Here is a 21692-nt window from a genome sequence, read left to right on the forward strand (position 1 = left end):
TCAAGCCGAGAAATTATCCCTGAAAGACCCCTTACAGGTTATGCATTTACTTCAACAAAGACATTACAGATACAGAGAAACAATGATGAAAAGTATCCAGGCAGGTGTAATACGCCACAGTGAGAGCACATCCAACATCCGTAATCCCTGTTTTGTCTCTGTGGTTTGCAAGAAATTCCAGCCATGTACATGCCTTAATGGTATGAGATAAGAAATAAAAGGGGGTCCCGAGTCATTATGTGGAGGCGAGATTAGACTGCCAGAGGCACAGAGTCAAAAATTGGATTAAGTGTAGAAGGAGGGAGGAGAACAGAAAAAAAAAACCTGGAGGTAAGGGGGTGGGTAAACTACAAATTGTATACACACAACATATTTACAACATAAAAAAGGACTTCTCCTTCGTTGACACAGTGAGCTGCTCACTCCTCTCCTTTCCATTTGTGTGCCTCCCTTTCCAGAAATGCCTGTTACTAAGCTAACTCTGGGGTCCAGAGTCCTTAAGTTTTTTTTTTCCCCAGCATATTTCCTTGGATTAGGAAGGCACCAAGATCTTGATTGCAGCTGTCGCCGTGGTCCTGCTGCACTACACCCTGCTATGGTGTTACGGTGCCCTGCAGCGTCTTGCTATGTCCAGCTATGCCCTGTTGTGCCACGCTACATACTGTAACGCCCTGCAGCACCCTGCTATGACATGACTACTACTACTACTATACCATTTTTTACCTGTTCATCACGTCCTCAACCAGCACGGCCAACACCGCTTGTAATAAAGCCTGGGTCTGGTGGGGTTTCTTCCTAAAAGGGAGTTTTTCCTCGCCACTGTCACACCATGCTTGCTCTTGGGGGAATTGTTGGGACTTTATAAATATTTATATTCAATTTATAAATTGAGTGTGGTCTGGACCTACTCTATCTGTAAGTGTTTCGAGAAACTCTTGTTATGAATTTATAATATAAATAAAATTGAGTTGAATTGAACAATACTGTATATACTGTAGATTAGATAATACTTTATTTCCCACAATTGGAAAGTTCTCTTGTTACAGCAGTGGTTTTAGGCCACCAACAGACATTGTGCAAAAGTACTGATGAATGTAAAGTTTCATTATATAAAATGTATTGTAAAGTAAAGTGAGGTGGCCATAGTATGAAAAATATTGCAATGTAAGTTAGTAAGTGATGTGAAATTAGAATGAATAATATGTATTAAATAATACAGCAAAAGTAAGTACCATAATATAAATGATATTGAAGTGTAACATAATATAAATATACTGAAAAGTACGAGTAATTACATTACTCGTAATGTAAAAATGTAGATACAGATGATATAAATATACATAGAGCCAATGTGTGGGTGGATAATTGAAACAGGGAACAGAAACTACACATTAACAGGTAGTGCAGTTGTTATAGAGTCTGACACCAGGTGTGTGTCATGTAGGGGGTGAGAGCTAACATCCTCCCCTTCCCCACTTTCTCTATGGAGTCCAGAGGACAGTCCAGGACAGAGCTCGCTCTCCTGATCAGTCTATTGAGTTGGCCCCCCCCCCAAGCAGACCACAGCATAAGGATGGCAGAGGCTACCACAGAGTCATAAAAAGTCCTGAGGAGAGTCCTGCACACTCCAAAGGACCTGAGTCTCTCCAGCAGATGGAGGCGACTCTGCCCCTTCTTGCAGAGTGCTTGGGTGTTATCAGTCCAGTTCAGTTTATTGTTTAGGTGAACACCCAGGAATTTGTAGCTCTTCACTACCTCAATGTCCGATCCCTGGATGCTCACCGGTGAGAAGTGGGATGTTTTCCTCCTAAAGTTGACAATTATCTCATTTGTCTTGCTGGTGTTAGGCTGAAGCTGTTGAGCTCACACCACCTGACAAAGTCCCAGATAACCGTCTTGGATTCCAGATCGTTCCCCTCAGAAACACATCCAACAACGGCTGTGTCATCGGAGAACTTCTGGATGTAGCATGTGGGTGGGGTTGTGAGTGAAAAGGAAAGGGAGAGCACCGTACCCTGATGGGCAGAGGAGGGCGAGGGGGGAAAAGTCAAATCTAATATACGAATTTCTTATCTGTTTGAAAGTTGGTCATATTTAATATTACACTTATTTGTGTCGTAAATTAGCTTTTACTTTTTTGAGTGTGGATTGATCAGAAGTCAAACAACAAACTTTTACCACAACCTTTGGCCAAGAGCATAACTTTATCAGTACAAACCAACTGTATCAAACCTTACAGTTAAATAAACACTATGATGATGACACACATTTCATAAAGTGTCCCAGTAAACCATGGCAAGTGTGACAGTGAGACACTAATATCAGGACTTGAAACGGAAACCGCTAAGGGAATGAAATCTTATTTCACCTGTGTTTTTCTTACTGTGACATGTGAAAATGTCTATTGTGAAAAAGGCCTCTTCCGAAGGTTTTCACAGTGGATTTAGTAATATGTTTCTATGTATGATAATTAAGTACTAAAGTTGATGTATCATCAAGCGAGGAACACAACAGAATTCTTGCATAACCTTTCACCAGCTCTGGCCCTGCACCAATGTGGCCATCTGGGTTCTAGTGGTTTCAGCTGGCTAATATGGGAGACAAATACACAAACTATCATGCAAAACATCTTTAGTTGATCTGAATGTTAGAATATTTCCAGAAATAACAGAGAATCTAACTGGGCGTGGTCAGAGTGTCCGTGTTCAATTCATCTTCTAATAATACAGTTATGAGATGGTCCTGGCAACCAAATTTATTTTTTTGAATGATTGAACAAATGAGATATTGTATTAAGTATAGAATTTTACCTTTGGACAGAACCAGGCAAGCCGTTTCCCCCGTGTTTCCAGCCTTTGTGCTAAGCTAAGCTAACGCTGCTTGATCCTTTTATTACAGACTGAGAGTGTATTGAGCTTCTCATCTGACGCCCCACCAAAAAAATAAAAATGTATAATAAAATGTCAAATGATTCCTTTATCACCGAGACTTAGATTTCTGTTGTATTCCTCTTCTGACTGAGGGCAATATTTTCATTTTATTTTTTTATTTGAAAGTTAAGTTTGGGTGTATTATAGGCTGGTCCCTTTGTGTGCAGAATTCTGTACAGTCATTCACATCCAGTGAGCAATGCTGTAGTAGAACAAGGACTCAAGAGCTGAGCCAAACACAAAACATGAGGTCCTCAACATTAAAACTATTAAAACTCCAATTGTTGAAGGCTGCTTGAAATTAGTTCCTGAAACACTAAGCTCTTTCGTTTCTCTATTTCTGTTTTGTTGCGTTTGTGTTTGCCTGTTTGCCTCCAGGTGGTAACTCACCTCCTCGTCAAACCAGTCTGACAGTACTAAACGCGATCACTTGTTCCAACAGCACACATCCTTTTTTATGCGGCACCATCCACACATTGTCAACTGTTCAATCCCTAAACACCTCTCCTCTGCCAGTTTTCGTAACATTAAGCATATTGTAAAAAAGATAATGAAAATATTAAATGGCACCTAATTCTGCTATGGTTGGTGACACCATAACTACAACTCGAGAATAAAATGTCAGATTAGATTTGGAAAACAGCGTTCCTATGTCTCAAACAAGGAGGTCTCTAAAAGCTCAGGTATGAGAGAACAAGCTGTCACACGCCAGGTGGGCGAATGAAGAATGTTTTTGCGAAACGCAGGAGCTGCAGTGATTGGCTGGGAGCGCTGTCAGTCATCCAGACTCGGCGGCGCACCCATCGGTCGCAATTTACAAGTCGCTCTGGGGTTTCGGTGCAAAACAGCACCAGGTGGCTGGTTCCCTGTTTCATTTGAAGAAAACTCAGACACAGAAGAATCAACGAGTCAGTTTAAGAAAATCAAAGTGTCGACGATGGAGAGGAGGATGTCTACTACCTTGACTCTGCTGCTTCTGGGTGAGTAGCCCTCCTGTGACAAATGATATTCGCTTTTTTTTTCTTTGTGCGCCTTAACTGCCACACCCGTTTACGCACCATCAGGTAGCCTAACAATCTGAATGGAACAGGCCTGACACCTGCCTATACACGAGTAGTCTGTCTCATTGGTTATAAAAAAAAAGAATGTAAGCAAAATGGAAATTTGGAAATCATGAAGTTGTCATCAGAAAAATTTGCACTTGACCTAGACCATTATTGTTTTCTTTACGCAACCGTAGCTTATGTATGGTTTTGTTTTAAAACATAAGCAAATGAGATTTGCTTTAAAATTGAGTGTTTAATGCATAAAATACTTAAAATAACACAGTTTCAATTAACTTATTTTCACTTACTTTCTTGATTGCTTAAAGTATTTGGTCTATAAAATCCCACTACATGATTCCAAGCTCATTGCGACATCTAAAATGTCTTGCTTTGTTTCGACACACGGTTCAAAAATCTAAAGCTATCCAAAGATAATCAGTTATTGCCGAAGGCTCTCAACACTTACACAGGTGTTTTAGTACTGGTGTGGTGTGTGTGTGTGTGTGTGTGGTGTGTGTGGTGTGTGTGTGGTGTTGTGTGTGTGTGTGTGTGTGGTGGGTGTGTGTTGTGTGTGGGTGTGTGTGTTGTGTGTGTGTGTGTGTGTGTGGTGTGTGGTGTGTGTGTTGTGTGTGTGGTGTGTGTAAAATAAATAATAAAAGCCTACATTTAAAAATGTTACTTATTATTAAAGATGTATCAGCAGAGATGACAAAAGTACTCCCTTCCAGTACTGTAGAAGTACAGATAATTTTGTTTAAAAAAATATTCTGGTAAAAGTAGAAGTACTGATTTAACTTCTTCACTCAAGTAAAGTAACAAAGTACTGGCTTGGTAATTTACTTAAAGTATAAAATTAAAAGTAGCCTTGCGAATGACAACCATTATTTAGAGTGCAGTTGATAAACTTAAGTGGACATGGAAAAAAGGCTCTTTATGCCATTGGCTATATTTTAAATGGATTTCTGCTAATAGGCCTGTAACGTAACATAACATATAGTGAATATGATTATTGTGACAGAGACTGGGACTCCAGGTTGATACGATTCTGACTGAGCAGCAAGAAATGAATTCAATTGTGATCTGTGAGAATTCACAGATCCCGTTTCTCTTTTTTCATATTTCCCTTAACATTATATACTAAAGGAATCTACATGTACAGTACGTGTGTGCTAAAATATGGCTTCTGGAAGAAAATAAAGGATAAAATATGAATTACTAAACAGACATTAATGAAGAAGATCCTAGCACTTTGGCCAGGAGTTATTCTTGATGCCTACGATCTCACACATCTCTCTCAGATAGGACAAGGATGACTGTTGAGTCATCTCGTAGTGGTGTGTCAAGTGCAACGTACAGAAGCCTATAGTGTAAATTCCCATCCAATTAAATTGAATTCTGTATTGCCAATAATAACGGTAACTCGGTGACATTTTTGGAAACTTGTTAGTGAGGACTAGATCAGGACTGCATTTAAAGCTGATTCTGGTTTTGTGTGTGTGTGTGTGTGTGTGTGTGTGTGTGTGTGTGTGTGTGTGTGTGTGTGTGTGTGTGTGTGTGTGTGTGTGTGTGTGTGTGTGAAAGGCTAGCAAATAACAACAATAAACCCACTATTAATTACGTTATCTAAATTTCAGAGTAACTACTTCAGCATGTAAATAATGCACCTAAAATACAATCGTAAGCACCTTTTTGTATAAAACTAAAGTAACGAGGCAATTTTGTAAAATGTAAGGAGTAGAAAGTACCAATATTCGTGTTTAAAATGTACGTAAAAGTAAAAAATTGCCACAAAAATAAATAGTAAACTAAAAATATCTGAAAAATCTACTTAAGTACAGTAACAAAGTATTTTTACTTCGTTACTTCCCATCTCGGATCATCAGGAAAAATGTAGGCTACGTAAAGAAGTAAAAAAAAAATGCAGAAATATCTTTGTGTTTTAAAAACGATCCAAACTGTTCTGGGGTTTCCTGCTAATCATTTTAGCTGTACTTGTAGATAAGCTGTCAGTTGAATGCAGTGTTAGATGAATGCAGCCTGGGGTGTCGGACTGGGAGTGAAAATGGGACTGAGTAGCCAGGGCCCCCATTTGAGGTGGGCCCAAAAGATGCATAGCTGTGGATGCAGGGAGGGGCCCATGTTGGGCCCTGCCCTAAATGTAGAGTAGTATGAAGTACAATGTTTCTCTCTGAAATGTAGTGGAGTAGAAAGTGGCATGAAAAGACTCAAGTAAAGTACAAGTACCTCAAATGTGTACTTGAGTAAATATAGGCTACATATCGTGTGGGTGGGTGGTTTTATTTCTGCCAATCTAGTTCAGCTGCTGCAACACTCACAGTGAAGACACAGGCTGTCATGCAGTCAGATTAACATTACGTTCATTATTCTCTTTTAATCAGTGACAGTGCTGTCAGGTGTTGGTGCCGTCGTCGTGACCATCCCGCAGGCTGTGTATGAGGTTGCCAGGGGTAAGAGTGTCACACTGCCCTGCAACATTAAACCCCAAGGTACCCCCAAACAAATCATCGTCACATGGTCCACTGTGGCTCTCACACCGGACGCTCAAGAGGTCAGACCAAAGTACTACAATGTGTTTATGTGCCTATGTGTATGATTTTATATTATCTATCAGTTTGGAGATATATATCTTTGGTTTCTAATTTTTCACTGATGCTCTCGTTGGGTAACAGGACGATGTCCTCACTTATTATTCGAATGATAGAACTACGGACTTCGGTTCGCTGTATGAAGGCCGGGCGTCCCTGGACGTAGATGCTACCACGACAAATGCCAATCTGGTACTGTCCTCCACCACACTAGATGACAACAAGAAATTTCAGTGCCAGGCCCTAATTCAAGGTGACCTTAAGGGCACGCCTACGGCCTATACACGTCTGGTGGTTCTAGGTAACATTTCATTTGTTTTCCAGAAAAAAATTCTGTTAATTATTTAAAAGTGGGTGAAAAGAGCTGTGTATTCCATGTTTCTGGCTTTCCATTCAGCATAATATCAGGTAGTGTATATAGGCCTACTGTAAGTATTTGTCATGTGTAAAGCTCTGTCCGTATCATGTTAAGCATTTAAATTCTTAAATGCAAGCTGTTGCAACACATCATGCTTATAGCAAAGATGTGCAAACAAATTTCATGACTCATTCTGTGTAATGACATTCTAAAAAGAAAATACGATGCATGTGTTGTATGATTTATGTGTTGAGTTACATTAAACATGTTTTATTGTAATTTTTAAGGACAAATTACACTTGTTTTCTTTCTAGTGGCTCCATCTACGCCCACCTGTATGACCCAGGGAAAGGCAGAGTATGGCCAGAACATCAACCTGACCTGTGTGTCCCAGGAAGGGTCCCCGCCACCCGTTTATACCTGGAAAAGTCAAGATGTCAAGAACAACCCTCGTGCTTTCCCCCCCAGAACCACTGACCGTAAGTACTGTTTTTTTGTCAGGACTATTTGTCCTGGAAAATAAATTGGTCAACTTTTAGCGTATAAAGGTTTACTTAGCCTACCTCTGCAAAAGACCGACCATGGTATACAAGTTGGAAGTTTAACCTCTGTTGGGCAGGCTCCGGATCAGCTTGATGTGGTCCACAGGGTGGTGTCTAGCACTCACAAATCAAGACATTTATTTAAAACACTGATGTTTTGAGGATCAACACAGTCTGAACACCAACAAAGAGTTAGAAGCATATTGGGTGATTTACAGTAGAACACCTAGCAGCCCCTAACCTTTTGAATTTGGTTATTAAAGAAACATGACTGTTAAAAAACAATCTTCTCAGTGCTCTCTTGTGGACAAAAATATTTCATGAAAACGGGAACACTATTTTTGAAATGAACTCAAACATATACTGTATACAAGAACACTTTCTGGAACCACAGTTAACAACATTGATTAATGATTGAGCGCTCTTGGATTTACATTTTTTTTTTTTTTTTATGACCAGAATTTGTCTATAAAATAATAACCCCCTTCTAGAAGAAATGTGTGTATGACTGCTTCTGTCTTTCAGAGGGAGGCATCCTGTCTCTATTCAACATCTCCAAAGAGACATCAGGATTCTTCATCTGCACCTCAACAACACAGATCGGCTCTGCTTCCTGCAACCTCACCTCGCAGTAATGCCGCGTGAGAGAAACCTTCTTTTAGCAGTTTTTCCATAACTGTCTGGGAACATAGAATTCCCACTAAACACATCTTTACAACACTGTATTATAATATGCATCCTTTTCTTCTTCCTCTTCTACCAACTCTTCTTCCTTGTAGCTTCCATGAACATTGCCTCCACTGCAGGAATCATTGGTGGAGTAATCGCTGCGTTGATCGTGCTCATCATCGTCATCTACTGCTGCTGCTGCCGGAAGAAGAAAAAGGATGAGGAATACGACATGGGGTAAATAATTTCTCAAAGTCACTCTGGCTGTTGAACAAGATGCTGTGACGTGAACGGGGTGAACATCTGATGTAGGGCTGCACGATTATGGCCAAAATGATAATCACGATTATTTTGATCAAAATTTTGATCGCGATTATTCTCACGATTATTTGTTGATTTTAACCAAAACAAATTTTGTCGTCACATAGGCTATTTATAACTGCGAGAGGGTGTGTGATGGACGCTACTTACAGAGAGACGGCTGATCATTATGAACGGGTCCAGCACGGGTCAAACACGTCGTGTGTATGAAATGTCTGTATCGTCAATGGGCTGCATTTTTATGAACTATGATATTCTCGCAATGGGTCACATCTCTGGCCAGGTCCAGGTCCAGCAGCTCCGTCTCACGCTGTTACTCTACCAACTAAAGTTAGTTGTATTCAATAACTTCTTCTGTGTTCTTCGCCGTGAAGGCCGCGAAAGCAGAGTTACCAGCGGAAACACTGGTACAAATACAGGTTTGCCCCTCATACTTAACAATATACAGATGTGTTAATAACAATTAAAACTGTAGACAAATGTCAGAAGTGTGGACCGGCGGCCGCTGTGTGGCCGGGCTGCGCGGACAGTAAGAGGAGAGAGAGTAAAGGAGAGATTCAACACAGGCACGGCTTTACAGACAAAATGGGTCATGTAACGGAAAATTAAACCATATCGATATAAACAGCATTGCAGCAGATGCGACATTAGCACTGGTGCGTCCTAGAGGAGCTAACAGACGCTAGTAGCACCGGTGCGTCCTAGAGGAGCTAACAGCTAACAGACGCTAGTAGCACCGGCGCGTCCTAGAGGAGCTAACAGCTAACAGACGCTAGTAGCACCGGCGCGTCCTAGAGGAGCTAACAGCTAACAGACGCTAGTAGCACCGGCGCGTCCTAGAGGAGCTAACAGCTAACAGACGCTACTAGCACCGACTAACACTGGTCACCGCTGTTGTCTGAAAAACAACAGACGGGACAAAGTGTTGCGTTTACTGGTAAACTGGTAAACCTTGAGACTGACGTATAACCGACTGCTATCTGTTGAGTTTTCCTCCCGTTACTCTGTCCTCTGTGACTGCCTACATCTAGAAACTAAGCTGCACGGGGGGCAGGGAACAACTCTGACTGGCTCATGAGCAGACAGCTTTACGGAGCGGTAGATTGGCTTTGCAAAGAACTTGGAGCGTTCTATGAAATGACTCTTTAAAAAATAATCGCTCGATCACGCAAATTTGATCGTGGGAAGTCTAAATCGTGATCGCGATTAAAATTTGATTAATTGTGCAGCCCTAATCTGATGTGGCCCATTCACAATTCTTAAAGGAATAGTTCAGATTTTATGAGGTACTTAGTAGTCAGTATATTACCTACAGTAGATGGCGGTAAGCACACCCAGGAAGGAGGTCAAGCATGGAAGCTAAGCAATGTCTGGCTGTGTACGAGCACGGCAGCAATGTATTTAAGCCACTAAAAGGTTCACCTAAAAGAAGAATCTCTGTGTGTATGCTATATTTGGAATATTGTCACTACTGTACCTTGCCGTCAGACAGCCCTGTTGAAGTTTACAGGAGGGACTGAAGCTGTTTATCTTTGCTCTTGTCAAAGTCACCAGACACCATTGACAAAAACATTTTTACTTCACAGAACATGAGAGAGGCTTGTCTACCGCTACCTGGATTAGTTTTTGTTTTGTTAGTACCTAAACCTTTGAAACACCAATGTCACACAACGTAAACTAATTACTAACTGATCGAGGCAGGTGGTTGAACATATCAGGGCTTTTAGGTTAATAGACAGAGAAATTAACAACCTGTCAAAATGTTATTTATACAGCACATTTTATTCATATGAAAATCTTTTTTTATTGCAGTAAAGTTGAAGACGTCTAATAGACCTACTGCTTTCATAGGCACAAAGTCAAATGTGTTAATCACTAAGATAAACGCCTCCAAAAATCCTATAGATCAACAGATGTTATGAGCAAACAAAGTAGCTGCAAGTCAACATTATACATAAACACACTTTTTTTTTTCAAAGAGTCGAAGATAGATAGATAGATAGATAGATATTTTTATTTTTTTTGTATCTCAGTAAAACAAGAAAAACAGCTTGCACTCTTCACAGAAGCAACATGAGCATTTGTGATGTGAACATATCCCAATTATCCTGTTCATGTCAGAGTCATATTTGTTGTCAGGATTACATGCATTGATGGAATGCCTAGTGTAAAATATCACAGCTGTAGATAAACATCGCCTGTTGCCACATTTCTTTAGCAAGAATTGGGAAGTTTTCTAAGCAACTATGGTGAAAGCTTTGTTCCAGGTGAACTCTACCAAGGAAACACAATCAATTGGAAACCCTTCACAAACATGACTGTTATGTGTTTCCTTTCCAGAGTTCGTGAGGAGGAGGAGGAGAGGGAAACTGTCAAAGAGCCAGTTAGAAATGGTTTGCTGGAGGACACCCGGGGCTCTGACTCCAGTGCGAGGAACCCTGTTGAACTAAGTGAACGCGACTACAAGAACAGCAAGGAGCTTGACGACCGCCGCAGCGACTATGACGACCGCCGCAGAGATGACGACCGCCGCAGCGATTACGACGACCGCCGCAGAGATGACGACCGCCGCAGCGACTACGACGATCGGCGCAGCGACTACACCGACCGCCGCGAAAGGTACAGTGATCGCAATGAGCGCTATGACGACGACCGCCGCTACGATGACCGCAGAGACCGACGTAGTAATGACGACGACCGCTATGATGATCGCAATCGTGACAGACCAGCTGTGCCAGCCAATAAGCCACCGAGGAGGGACTTCCATGACTAAGTCTCCAACCCTTATCGGCCATCGTCTCCATCTTCTGTCTTCTCTAATGACTTTACTCCAATGGCAATGACATCACACTCAAGGTGTGGCCTGGTTGGCAACAACATTTTTGCCTCCATATTGCTCTTGTTTTAACATAATTGGCTCAAATGCCACAAATGTACTAGATTTTAAGGGGAAGCATAATCTGTCATTTTACGGTAGAGAGGTTGAACAATTTTGAGTTGTTTGTGTAAAGATTAGTTTTAGAGAGCTGTGTAACACAGAAGTTAGGTGATATTTTAGCTTTAAACTCACAATGTTGGCATTGCTACATAAGAATACAAGGCCTTGTCTGTTTTGATTTGAGTTGTATTCTGCTGTTGGCTGTAACCAGTGGTAGTTAGGAAGCTACCGCCACACTTAATAAAGGGCTTTAATTATGTCATTTTTTACGCTTCATAGGATTATTTCTGTTTATTTGAGTTAGCTAATGTCTGTCCTTGTATAGAAACAGACCTTGAACCAGTTTTAATGTGCTCTATTTGGTGCTTTTTTTCGTCCTCTGATTGTTGGATTTCATCACAGATCTATTTTTAAATGAATAAATAAATGTCTAAATTTGGAATGTAAAGTCTCCTTTTGCCATGCTACCTTCAAAGATGTTTTGTATTGATGTGTTAAGTATTTTGTAAAGAGATTTATGTTGAAAGGCAATGAAATTAGACAATGTACATTAGAAATGCTATTTTATCTCATCAATGGTAATGTTGCCAGTTTTACATTGGGATTTGTGTTGTGAAACATTGTGTGTAATCATGTCATATGCTGTACAAATAAAGCGGAAATAAAATGACCAAAACAGCTTTTTGCGAATGCATGAGTTCTGAACACTAGATGGCAACATTGGTCTGCAAAACAACTGTTCTATAATCAAATAGAATTGATACATATGGGGCAAAGACAACAATTTATTACTAGAAGTACCAGTTTTAGCATTTATTGTCATTTGGTAGATTAATTTCGTCATCAACTTTTATATGTCGTTAAAAATGTCCTCTCCTCCATCACCGCCACCATCCATTGTCTGGAAAGAGCGGCTCTGCGCCTCCCTCCATGCACCCTCCGTGCGTAAAGTTACACAAGGTATCATTTAGACTTCAAAATAAAATTATAACATTAAATATGATCAAGAAAAAGTGAGGATACCACATGTAGTTTATTATTTTCTATTATGGCTAAGGTTTGACATTTTACTTTAGTCAGAGGCCTACATCTTACGTCACAGCCGATACAATCTTGCTTTGCCAGACCTTCTTCCAAAGCGCGCATGGCTATCCATCAGATGAATACATTAGGCTACTAAAAAGTAGCTTGTAATGCATTTGTTTCAGAGAAAAAACGTACACATTCCCTTAGTTAACCGGTAGGCCTTTTCAAAACATAGGCTACAGTGAGAGATTTTAGTACAGCTGCACCGTGCTATTCCAACTAGACTCCTATCACTGTCTATATGTGGCTCCAGTAGGATATTGTGCCACTCAGATATAACTCTACACCTCCTGGCGAGTGCAATGAAAGTGTAACTCTAAAAAAAAACTAAACGTTAAAGTTCATTATTACACAAAATTAAACAAATAATTTTTTATCTCATCATTATTATTATTATTTTGTTTATTACTTTTTGCAAGTTCCAATGCAGTAACCGTAACATTTTGGCTTGTGTGTATAGGTAAATTAATATGAGTAGGGCTATATCAAAATCTACACTTAAGTAAAATACAGTTCGTTTCTTGAATACATAACAACACAAATGTTCTCATTCACTGCCCGTGTCAGCAAAGCTTTTATTCTGGAAGCACTTGCCGGAAATGCTAAGTTTTATTTTGACAAGCTTGACGCTGGTCCCGTTATCTTACAGTTAGTAACTGTCCGTGTGTGGCGTGAACCTGAAACATCGTCCAGGGATGAGACTAAAGGGAAAAGAAGTAACGTTAGACGTTCGTCAGAAAACTGTTATGAACTTCACCTGCAGGACTTGGAAAATGTTTTCGCTGCTGAAATGGTGGATTTTAATCGTTTTTCTGACAGGTAAGATGAACAAGGGAACAAACGGAGGCAACTATGTGGTGTAACCATGGTATGTAACAGGTTGTTTGACTCAGATTTAGCTAAGGTTGGAAGTAACGTTAACGTTAAAGCTAGCGTCACTTTAACTAAGCTAACATGTTAATGGTTAACACTTTTACAGTTGAATTGAGCTTTTTGATTCGAACTTGATGAAGTTATATAAACCGAGCGTCAGTTAGTCTTTTTTAGCGCGTTGAAGTCCTTTCTATTCTGCCAAAGCTTCAGTATTTTACACAGAAAAGTAGTCAAGTCTGGTCTGGTGTGCTAGCGGTGCTGCAGTCGACTGTAGCCAGTCATGTGTGAATGATCCGACCAGAAGCATCAGGGGTTGGGGATTAGGAGAGCTATATTTTCTGACAGAAAGGACAGTTTACCATTTTATATAATTAGTTTTACAAAATACCTAAAAACATAGCGGATTTGGATCAGTTTGATTAGCTATCGAAGTTAAATGTTAGATAGATAAACTTTTTCCCCATTAGGGAAATCACGACAGCATATATATATATATATATATATATACACTAACAAATCGTTCAAATTAGAAAACAGTGTGCATCAATGAAAAATATATGTGCAAAACCAATGATGTAGCTTCCTATGATTTTTGTAATAATCAGTTAGTTTGATCAACAAACAAGGAATCTTTTGTTTTTGAAACATGTTTGTTTATGATAATTATTTTGTTGATAATTTCATGTTTTTAATGCATAAAGGACTAGCAGTTACTGGCTCTATCTTCTTCTTCTTCTTCTTCTTCTTCTTCGTCTTCTTCTTCTTCTTCTTCTTCTTATTATTATTATTATTATTATTACTATAATCAAATAGCCTAAAGCTAATGAAGAAACAATAGAAAATATGACCGGAGGCAGAAATTGTGGGTCCAAACAGAAGGAAGCAGCTCATTTAACAATATCAGAAGACCAAAGTGAGGTTTGAACAAAAGTGCTTTATTAAAGGCAGAGAACATGTTTATCGCAATTCAAAGCAAAAGCCAATGTAATGACACATCAGTGAAACAGCATGCTTACAGATTTTTATCTGTAAAGGTTTTAGGAAATGACTATCCCCACGTAAAAGCAGACAAATCAAGACAGCAGTACTTTAATACTACACTCAAAAGGCTCCTCTGTCCAATATGTTAACAGTGACCGTCTTTGCGCTTCTCTTCCTGCTACTTTCATTTTCTGCTCTGGAGGTGGCTTCCTCTGAAAACTAATAAAGTCTGGATCACCCTCCGCCTGTGATCCCAGGAAGACCAACCTCCTGGCCTTTTTTGTTCTAGTTCTCAGAAGTCAGAGGAATTTGGGTTTTAGACAGCTTGATTCGTCTTGGTCTAAAGTGCTTCGCCCCCCCAAAAAAATGTACACCACTCCAGCCAAACTGTAAAACGAAATCGGCTTCAGAAGAGTTATACAATACATATGAAATTAATGTGAAAAATAGTATCCAAAGGTTTAAAACGAAAACATCACATTTTACAGTTAAGTTTGATTATGGAAATTAACACATTGTAATCTGACATCACAGTACCCTACTGAATCAGCAAATAACTTGAAGGGGGAATTCAAGGTCCATCTGATTCACTGGTTTGACTTGTGTTTTATCGGTTGAATTGTGCGTTCATCATGTGTAGTTATGCCTATGATTTTCTTTGAGTATGATAGCATGGAGGTTACATGTAAAGAGAGCCTTCTGATAAGGTAGAACTAGCTAATGTTGGCATTTTTACTTGATAAATTACTTTAACGATCAATCAAGAGGTTGTGTTGATTAACATTCTCAATCCACTAATCGATTAACTGACATTGTTTCAGCACCAGTTAGTATGTTTAGGCCTTTGTTGATTTTTTTATTAGGAAAAAGTGTCAGCATGTACTGTATGTCCTTGTCAATGTCTATAAACAGCCAAGAACTGAAACTCAAGCCAAAAATCATTGTGCTTAATGTAGCTTGTTAGTATATTGGTGAACTGTATCAGTTCTGTGAAACCACATGTGGGTGTTTGACTCGGTTGATGGTGACTGACGTTGTGACTGACATTGCTCTCTCTGATAATTCCTGTATTTTCTTTAACGGCATTATCTCTGTGCCCAAAAGTGTCCAAACAAAGTTAATCAGAAAACGGTATATCACTGAAAACACCAGTTTTTTATACTATTGTCTTCCACACCCGCCCTCTCTGGTCTCTCAGTGACTGAGCTTGTAGATAACTTCAACTGTAAAATTACAAATGTTATTGATGCCATTTCTCCCGCTAAGGTCAAAGTTGTCTCCGGTAAGAAAAGATCCCCATGGAGAAATGTCCTTCTGGTGAGAACGGAAAAAAGAGAGTGTAGAAAAACGAATCTCCTGGTCCATTATAACACCTATAAAGAAAGACTTTGCATTTATAATTTTGAACTGAGGAATGCAAGGAGGTCCTTCTTCGCAGACATTATCGCCAGAAATGATAATAATTCACGTGCTTTGTTTGCTACTGTCGATGGGTTGACAAACCCTCCAGTGCCAACTTTTATCTACCAAGGCCTGCAATGACTTTGCCTTCTTCTTCAAAGACAAAATTCAGAAGATTAGACAAACAGTCAGTGCCTCCATATCAAGTACAGGATATTTGTTGTCACAGTGTTCAGGCAAAACTAATTCCAATATGACAGAATTTCATTCGATCAACCATAAAAACCTGGAGGACATTATACAACATCTGAAAACCTCCTCTTGTTTCCTTGATATTCTACATTCTAACTTACAGTCTTAGTATTACTTGATCTCAGGTCTGCATTTGACACGGTCGACCATGACATATTACTAGATCGATTGGAAAACTGGGCTGGCCTTTCTGGCTCAGTACTAAACTGGTTTGAATCGTACTTAAAGAATAGGGACTACTTTGTGTCAATAGGTAATTATGCATCTGAGCATACAAATATGACGTGCGGTGTTCCCCAAGGCTCCATTATGGGTCCTCTTCTGTTTAACATCTACATGCTTCCACTGGCTCAGATTTTGGAAAACAACAAAATAAGTTACCATAGTTATACGATTTTAAAGTACTTTTGCTAGTTTATAAATCACTAAACGGTTTATGACCCACCCACACCTCTCAGGTCATCTGGGACAGGTCTACTTTCTGTCCCCAGAGTCCGAACTAAACGGGGGGAAGCAGCAATGCTCCACATTAGGGCTGCACAATTAATCGAATTTTAATCGTGATCACGATTTGGACTTCCCACGATCAAATTTGCGTGATCGAGCGATTACTTTTTATAAAGCGTCATTTCATAGAACGCTCTGGGTTTTTTGCAAAGCCAATCTCCCGCTCCGTAAAGCCGTCATGAGCCAGTCAGAGTAGTTCACTGCACCGCGCAGCTAATTTTCTAGATGTAGACAGTCCTAGAGGACAGAGTAGCGTGAGGAAATCTCAACAGATAGCAGTCGGTAATACGTCAGTCTCAAGATTTACCAGTTTACCAGTAAACGCAACACTTTGTCCCATCTGTTGTTTTTCAGACAACAGCAGTGACCAGTGCTAGGCGGTGCTAGTAGCGTTTGTTAGCTGTTAGCTCCTCTAGGATGTACCGGTGCTAATGTCCTCGCATCCGCTGCAATGCTGTTTATATGGATATGGTTTAATTTTACGTTACGTGACCCATTTCGTCTGTAAAGCCGTGCCTGTGTTGGATCTTTCTACGCTCTCTCGTCCTACTCTCTCTCCTCTACTCTCCGCGCCACGCCACACAGCGGCCGCCGGTCCACACTTCTGACATGTGTCTACAGTTTTAATTTTTTATTAACACAGCTGTATATTGTTAAGTATGAGGGGCAAACCTGTATTTGTACCAGTGTTTCCGTGGGTAACTCTGCTACCGCGGCCGCCACGGCGAAGAACAAAGGAGAAGTTATTGAATGTAACTAACTTCGGTTGGTAGAGTAACAGCGTGGGAGACGCAGCTGCTGTACCGAGACCGGGACCTGGGCCAGAGATGTGACCCATGGCCAGAATATCATAGTTAATAAAAATGCAGCGCAGTGAAGATACAGACGTTTCATACACACTACGTGTGTACCCGCCGTTCGACCCGTGCTAGACCCGTTCATAATGATCAGCCGTCTCTCTGTGAGTAGCCTACGTCCATCACACTCCCTCTCCAGTTATAAAAGCCTATGTGACGATAAAATTTGTTTTGGTTAAAATCAACAAATAATCGTGAGAATAATCGCGATCAAAATTTTGATCAAAATAATCGTGATTATCATTTTGGCCATAATCGTGCAGCCCTACTCCACATATCTGAAACAAACTTCCAGAAAACTGCAGATCCGCTGCTACTCTCAGTTCTTTTAATTCAAGACAGAAGACCTTTCTTTTTGATGTTGTCTTTCTTTAAATGGCTGTTCATTTCTTTAACGTTTAATTTATTATACTGCTCTGTAACTTTTTATTCTTGTGTTTTAATTGTTTTTAACTGTTTTTGTGTGAAGCACTTTGAATTGCCCTGTTGCTGAAATGTGCTATACAAATAAAGCTGCCTTGCCTTGCCATGCCTAGGTTCACTCTTAGTAACAGAAAGAAAACAAAAGTTGTTCAACAGGCCTGGTCTGGATTAAGTGAAGCCCCCCCCCCTCCCTTAATCCACCACCTCATCCCTGTTCAGTGGTCCAGTTCAGTCACACCTCCCACTGCGTAGCCTAAGAAACACTCACACACACAAACACAGCAGCAGCAGCATGCACAGATGTTTTCTGGGTGTGTGTGTTTTTCTCACATGGTCATCTCTCTGGCGGGTGTTGCTTTTGAACCGCTGAGCTTGAGCTCCTGGTCATCATGTGACCCAGAGTCAACTCAGCTCACGGTCAAATTTCACAGAGCAGAAGCAACTCAAACAGTCTCAACAACACAGCCTTGTTTTCTTACACTTATCATTTCAAACTGTATGATGATTCATTTCATTCCCACTAAAAGTAAAATAAAAAAACATGCAAGTATTTCTAGTTAGTGTTTATTCTGACATACTTCAACTATACTGAATCTGATTTTTGAAGAGAGAGGCCATGATTTCCATGACACAATGACGGTAGTGTGTGATTTGTATTTTTAAAGTGAGCAAACGGGAACAGATGTCTCCCTAAACCTCGACTCAGCATCTGAATCATTGTGTGTTGCTGTCTGCTGTGGTAGTCCTTAAATCCCCTTTATTACACATACCCAGTTATTATTAAAATCTGGTTTGGTTGCCAGACCTGTGTGTTTATGTAAGCCCCACAAATTGATACCATTAAAAGTATGCTGCATAATGGATATACAGACAACTATCACTGGAGTACTTTGATACTGAACAAAACTTGAAAATGTGATAATTCACAGGCAAGTTCTGGAGTTATAAGAAAGGTTTTTTACATGTATTTTACTGTATATCTAATCGGATTTTATGAATTTTTTTGCAATAGACAAACAAGATGTCTGTATATTGAGATCTGGCTCATGATTCTGCCAAGGAGAGCGATTATTGACGCAAATAGAACATAATGAATGCAATGATTATCTAGACAAACTTGTTTCAACCTTTTCTTCTTTCACTCTTTATTGATCCTTCATTATCTCCTTACTCTCCCACAGATGTCCTCCTTCCCCGTTGCTCGGGGGTTCATGTGTTTGTGAGAGATGAGAAGAGGTATGCTGTGCTGTTCCAGTCGGTGGTTCTGCCGTGTCAGTACAACAGCGTGTCCACCCAGGTCCCCGTGGTGCAATGGGTCTACAAGTCCTACTGTCAGGACCGCACGCGGGATTCATTCAACTTCCCAGACAGCATGAGTGGAGGCCAGGGAGGAGGGGGGCTAACGAGTGGAACCAGAGGAACCGGCCGAGGGTATGAGGCGGGGATGACCGCAAGCTACCTTGACTGCTCTGACAGCAGCCGGACGGTCCGAACTGTGGCTTCCATGTCTGGTTCCTCAATCACACTGTCAGAGTACTACAAGAACAGAGACATCTCCATCATCAACAGTAAGTCTTATAATAATAATTTATTCGTTATTAATCCTGTTGTTGTCATTACACAAATGACAAACAGGCCTGAATTACACACACATGCTCAGTACCTGGAGAGATGTCAGAGTTAGGGGGCTGCGCATGAAGAGGCGCCTGAGCATTTAGGGGTTCGGTGTTTTGCTCAAGAACACCTTGGCAGTGCCCAGGAGGTGAACTGACACCCAGCTACCAGTCCACTAGCATACTTTGGGAACCCTCCGGTTCCCAACCCAGCTCCCTACTGGCTGAGCTACTGCCCACCATTCTCCATACACCATACTTCTGTAGTGCTGCCTGCACCTCTGGTCCGGTTTCTCTGATTTCCATGCTGAAAACGATCTTAAGTCTTTTTTGTTTTGTTCTTCAGCTATGTAGCCAGGCCGTCACATTACTTGTGCTATAGGATGAATTTTAACTCACCAGCTATAGATGGATTTTCAGCTCATCTGCTTGCAGGTTAAAAGTTGTGGTGGAGAATTATTGAAGCTAAATACTGTTGACATGTGATGGCTGAAACAGCCATACAGATATGATCAGTTTTTCCTTGAGTGTATCACAATGTGCTTCACAGAAGCAAAATAATGTAGTGAAATACACAATAGATAAAAACAACAAAGAAAAGACACAAGTTATTAAAGACATAACATATATAAATACAGAGCAGCACACTATGGAAGCAACTCTGCATTTTTTGGTTCTATTTTTTGGGATGTCCAGTTTACTTTAAAGAAAAAGCAGCCTTTGTGGTTATTTTGTAACGTAATGATCCAAAATAGTGTTTTTATTTCTTCTACAGCCAAGTCTGGCAGGTATTATCGAAAGCCATATATCTGAGCATTGGCCCATTCTTCACTCAGATTCCTGATTAAATGCCTAACGTGAAGTCAGAGAGATTCTGCACACATGCAGGGGAGGGTGAGAGACAGAGGTGGCTTAACTGAAACCTTTTAGACTTTTTTTTAGAACAATCAGGTTACATAACAAAAACTAAAATAATAAGTGCATACCAACTAGTGACAGTTGTTTTCCAGTTCTACAGTTTGGCATGAGAAGACAAGAGCTAGGTGTTACATGTTAGAGAAGGGGAGGTTTGTTTTCAGAGAAAAAGGAAGGCAAAAAGCAACGTCTGCCCAGTCAGAAATCACTAATTAACCGCATGTGTGAAGCCTCATGTGTTAAAAGTAGAAACTGCCCAAAATGCTCATTGCACAGTAAAGGGTTTGTCAAATGTATCTTGATAATAATCATAAAATGGAGTTACCCTTTCATACTTAATTTAAGAATTTACTGTAGATTATAAAACAGAAATTTGTACAAATGTTTTATATATAAGATTTTCTGAAACTACAATCTCAGACATACATACGGTGCGTTTTAGAATAGATTTTAAGATTTTATTGTTTGTTTTTAAAGCTTTAAACGGTCTCGCCCCAGAGTATTTGTCTGAAATTTTAACTGTGCAGGAACACAACCGGTCATTGCGGTCCTCAAATCAGTTGGTTTTAGAAGTCCCGAGGTCCAAGCAGTTGGTGCCCCAAGACTCTGGAACAACTTACCCCCTGATATACGTACTGTTACAGATGTCACTCTTTTCAGGTCCAAACTCAAAACATATCTGTTCAGTCTTGCTTTTAATACGTAGCAATGGTGTGACAATTTCATTCTTTTGTTTCTTTGTAACTCTTTCTATTGTATGTTGTGATTTTATTTATTTTGTTAAGCACTTTGGATACCTGCTGGTAGTTGTAAAGTGCTATATAAATACATTTTGATTGATTGATTGATACTGGTATTGACACATACAGTATATTGGCTGATATGTAACACAGAAAAAAAACACCTGAAAATATAGTTTGCAGTCATTTTAAAATCTGTGTCACCATTACATGTTTTGCCTACCAGTTACCAATAGCATGTTTATTTTTTCAAATTCTCAGTACATTTTTCAAACTCTCAAATATCAATATCATTATTGGCCTCAGAAACTCAGTATTGGCAGCTCTCTGTGTTTCCTGTGTCAGCACAGAGGGGTGCTCCCCCACATGGCCATGATTATATTAACTATTGCAATAATCTGTTGTTAAATGCTTACAAAATCTTGAGTTAATATTAATAGTTTATCTTTTAGAGCCCCACTTCTCATGAAGTCTCCGAAATTACAATGTTCTGAATATTAATGGGTGCTTCCTGCAGTCATGAATGATTGTGAATGTTTTAAGCATTGATGACATGTAACATAATCTGACTATTAGCTCAAGTAACTAAAAGTAGATGTATCATACTATTACGCAGTGTAAGGCAGTGGTATGA

At 40.0% G+C, this 21692-nt stretch overlaps 2 protein-coding genes across 2 annotated transcripts; both read left to right on the forward strand.

Annotated features, from left to right (window-relative positions):
• Window positions 1-3852: 3852 nt before the first annotated feature.
• On the forward strand, window positions 3853-12080 carry LOC116677989 (cell surface A33 antigen-like). Its single transcript, XM_032508135.1, is given in 8 exon segments — window positions 3853-3910; window positions 6382-6545; window positions 6667-6883; window positions 7255-7419; window positions 8008-8106; window positions 8109-8123; window positions 8262-8388; window positions 10813-12080. Coding segments are annotated over 8 exon segments (1263 nt in total). The 5' UTR covers window positions 3853-3867; the 3' UTR covers window positions 11246-12080.
• Window positions 12081-13095: 1015 nt separating this feature from the next.
• LOC116677988 (immunoglobulin-like domain-containing receptor 2) lies at window positions 13096-19358 on the forward strand (the record flags this gene model as incomplete). Its single annotated transcript, XM_032508134.1, has 2 exons — window positions 13096-13315; window positions 18972-19358. Coding segments are annotated over exons 1-2 (511 nt in total), but the record flags the coding sequence as incomplete, so codon positions are not given.
• Window positions 19359-21692: the final 2334 nt, after the last annotated feature.

The sequence above is a fragment of the Etheostoma spectabile genome, unplaced genomic scaffold, assembly GCF_008692095.1.
Source record: "Etheostoma spectabile isolate EspeVRDwgs_2016 unplaced genomic scaffold, UIUC_Espe_1.0 scaffold00006274, whole genome shotgun sequence".
In the NCBI taxonomy this organism is placed as follows: domain Eukaryota; kingdom Metazoa; phylum Chordata; class Actinopteri; order Perciformes; family Percidae; genus Etheostoma; species Etheostoma spectabile.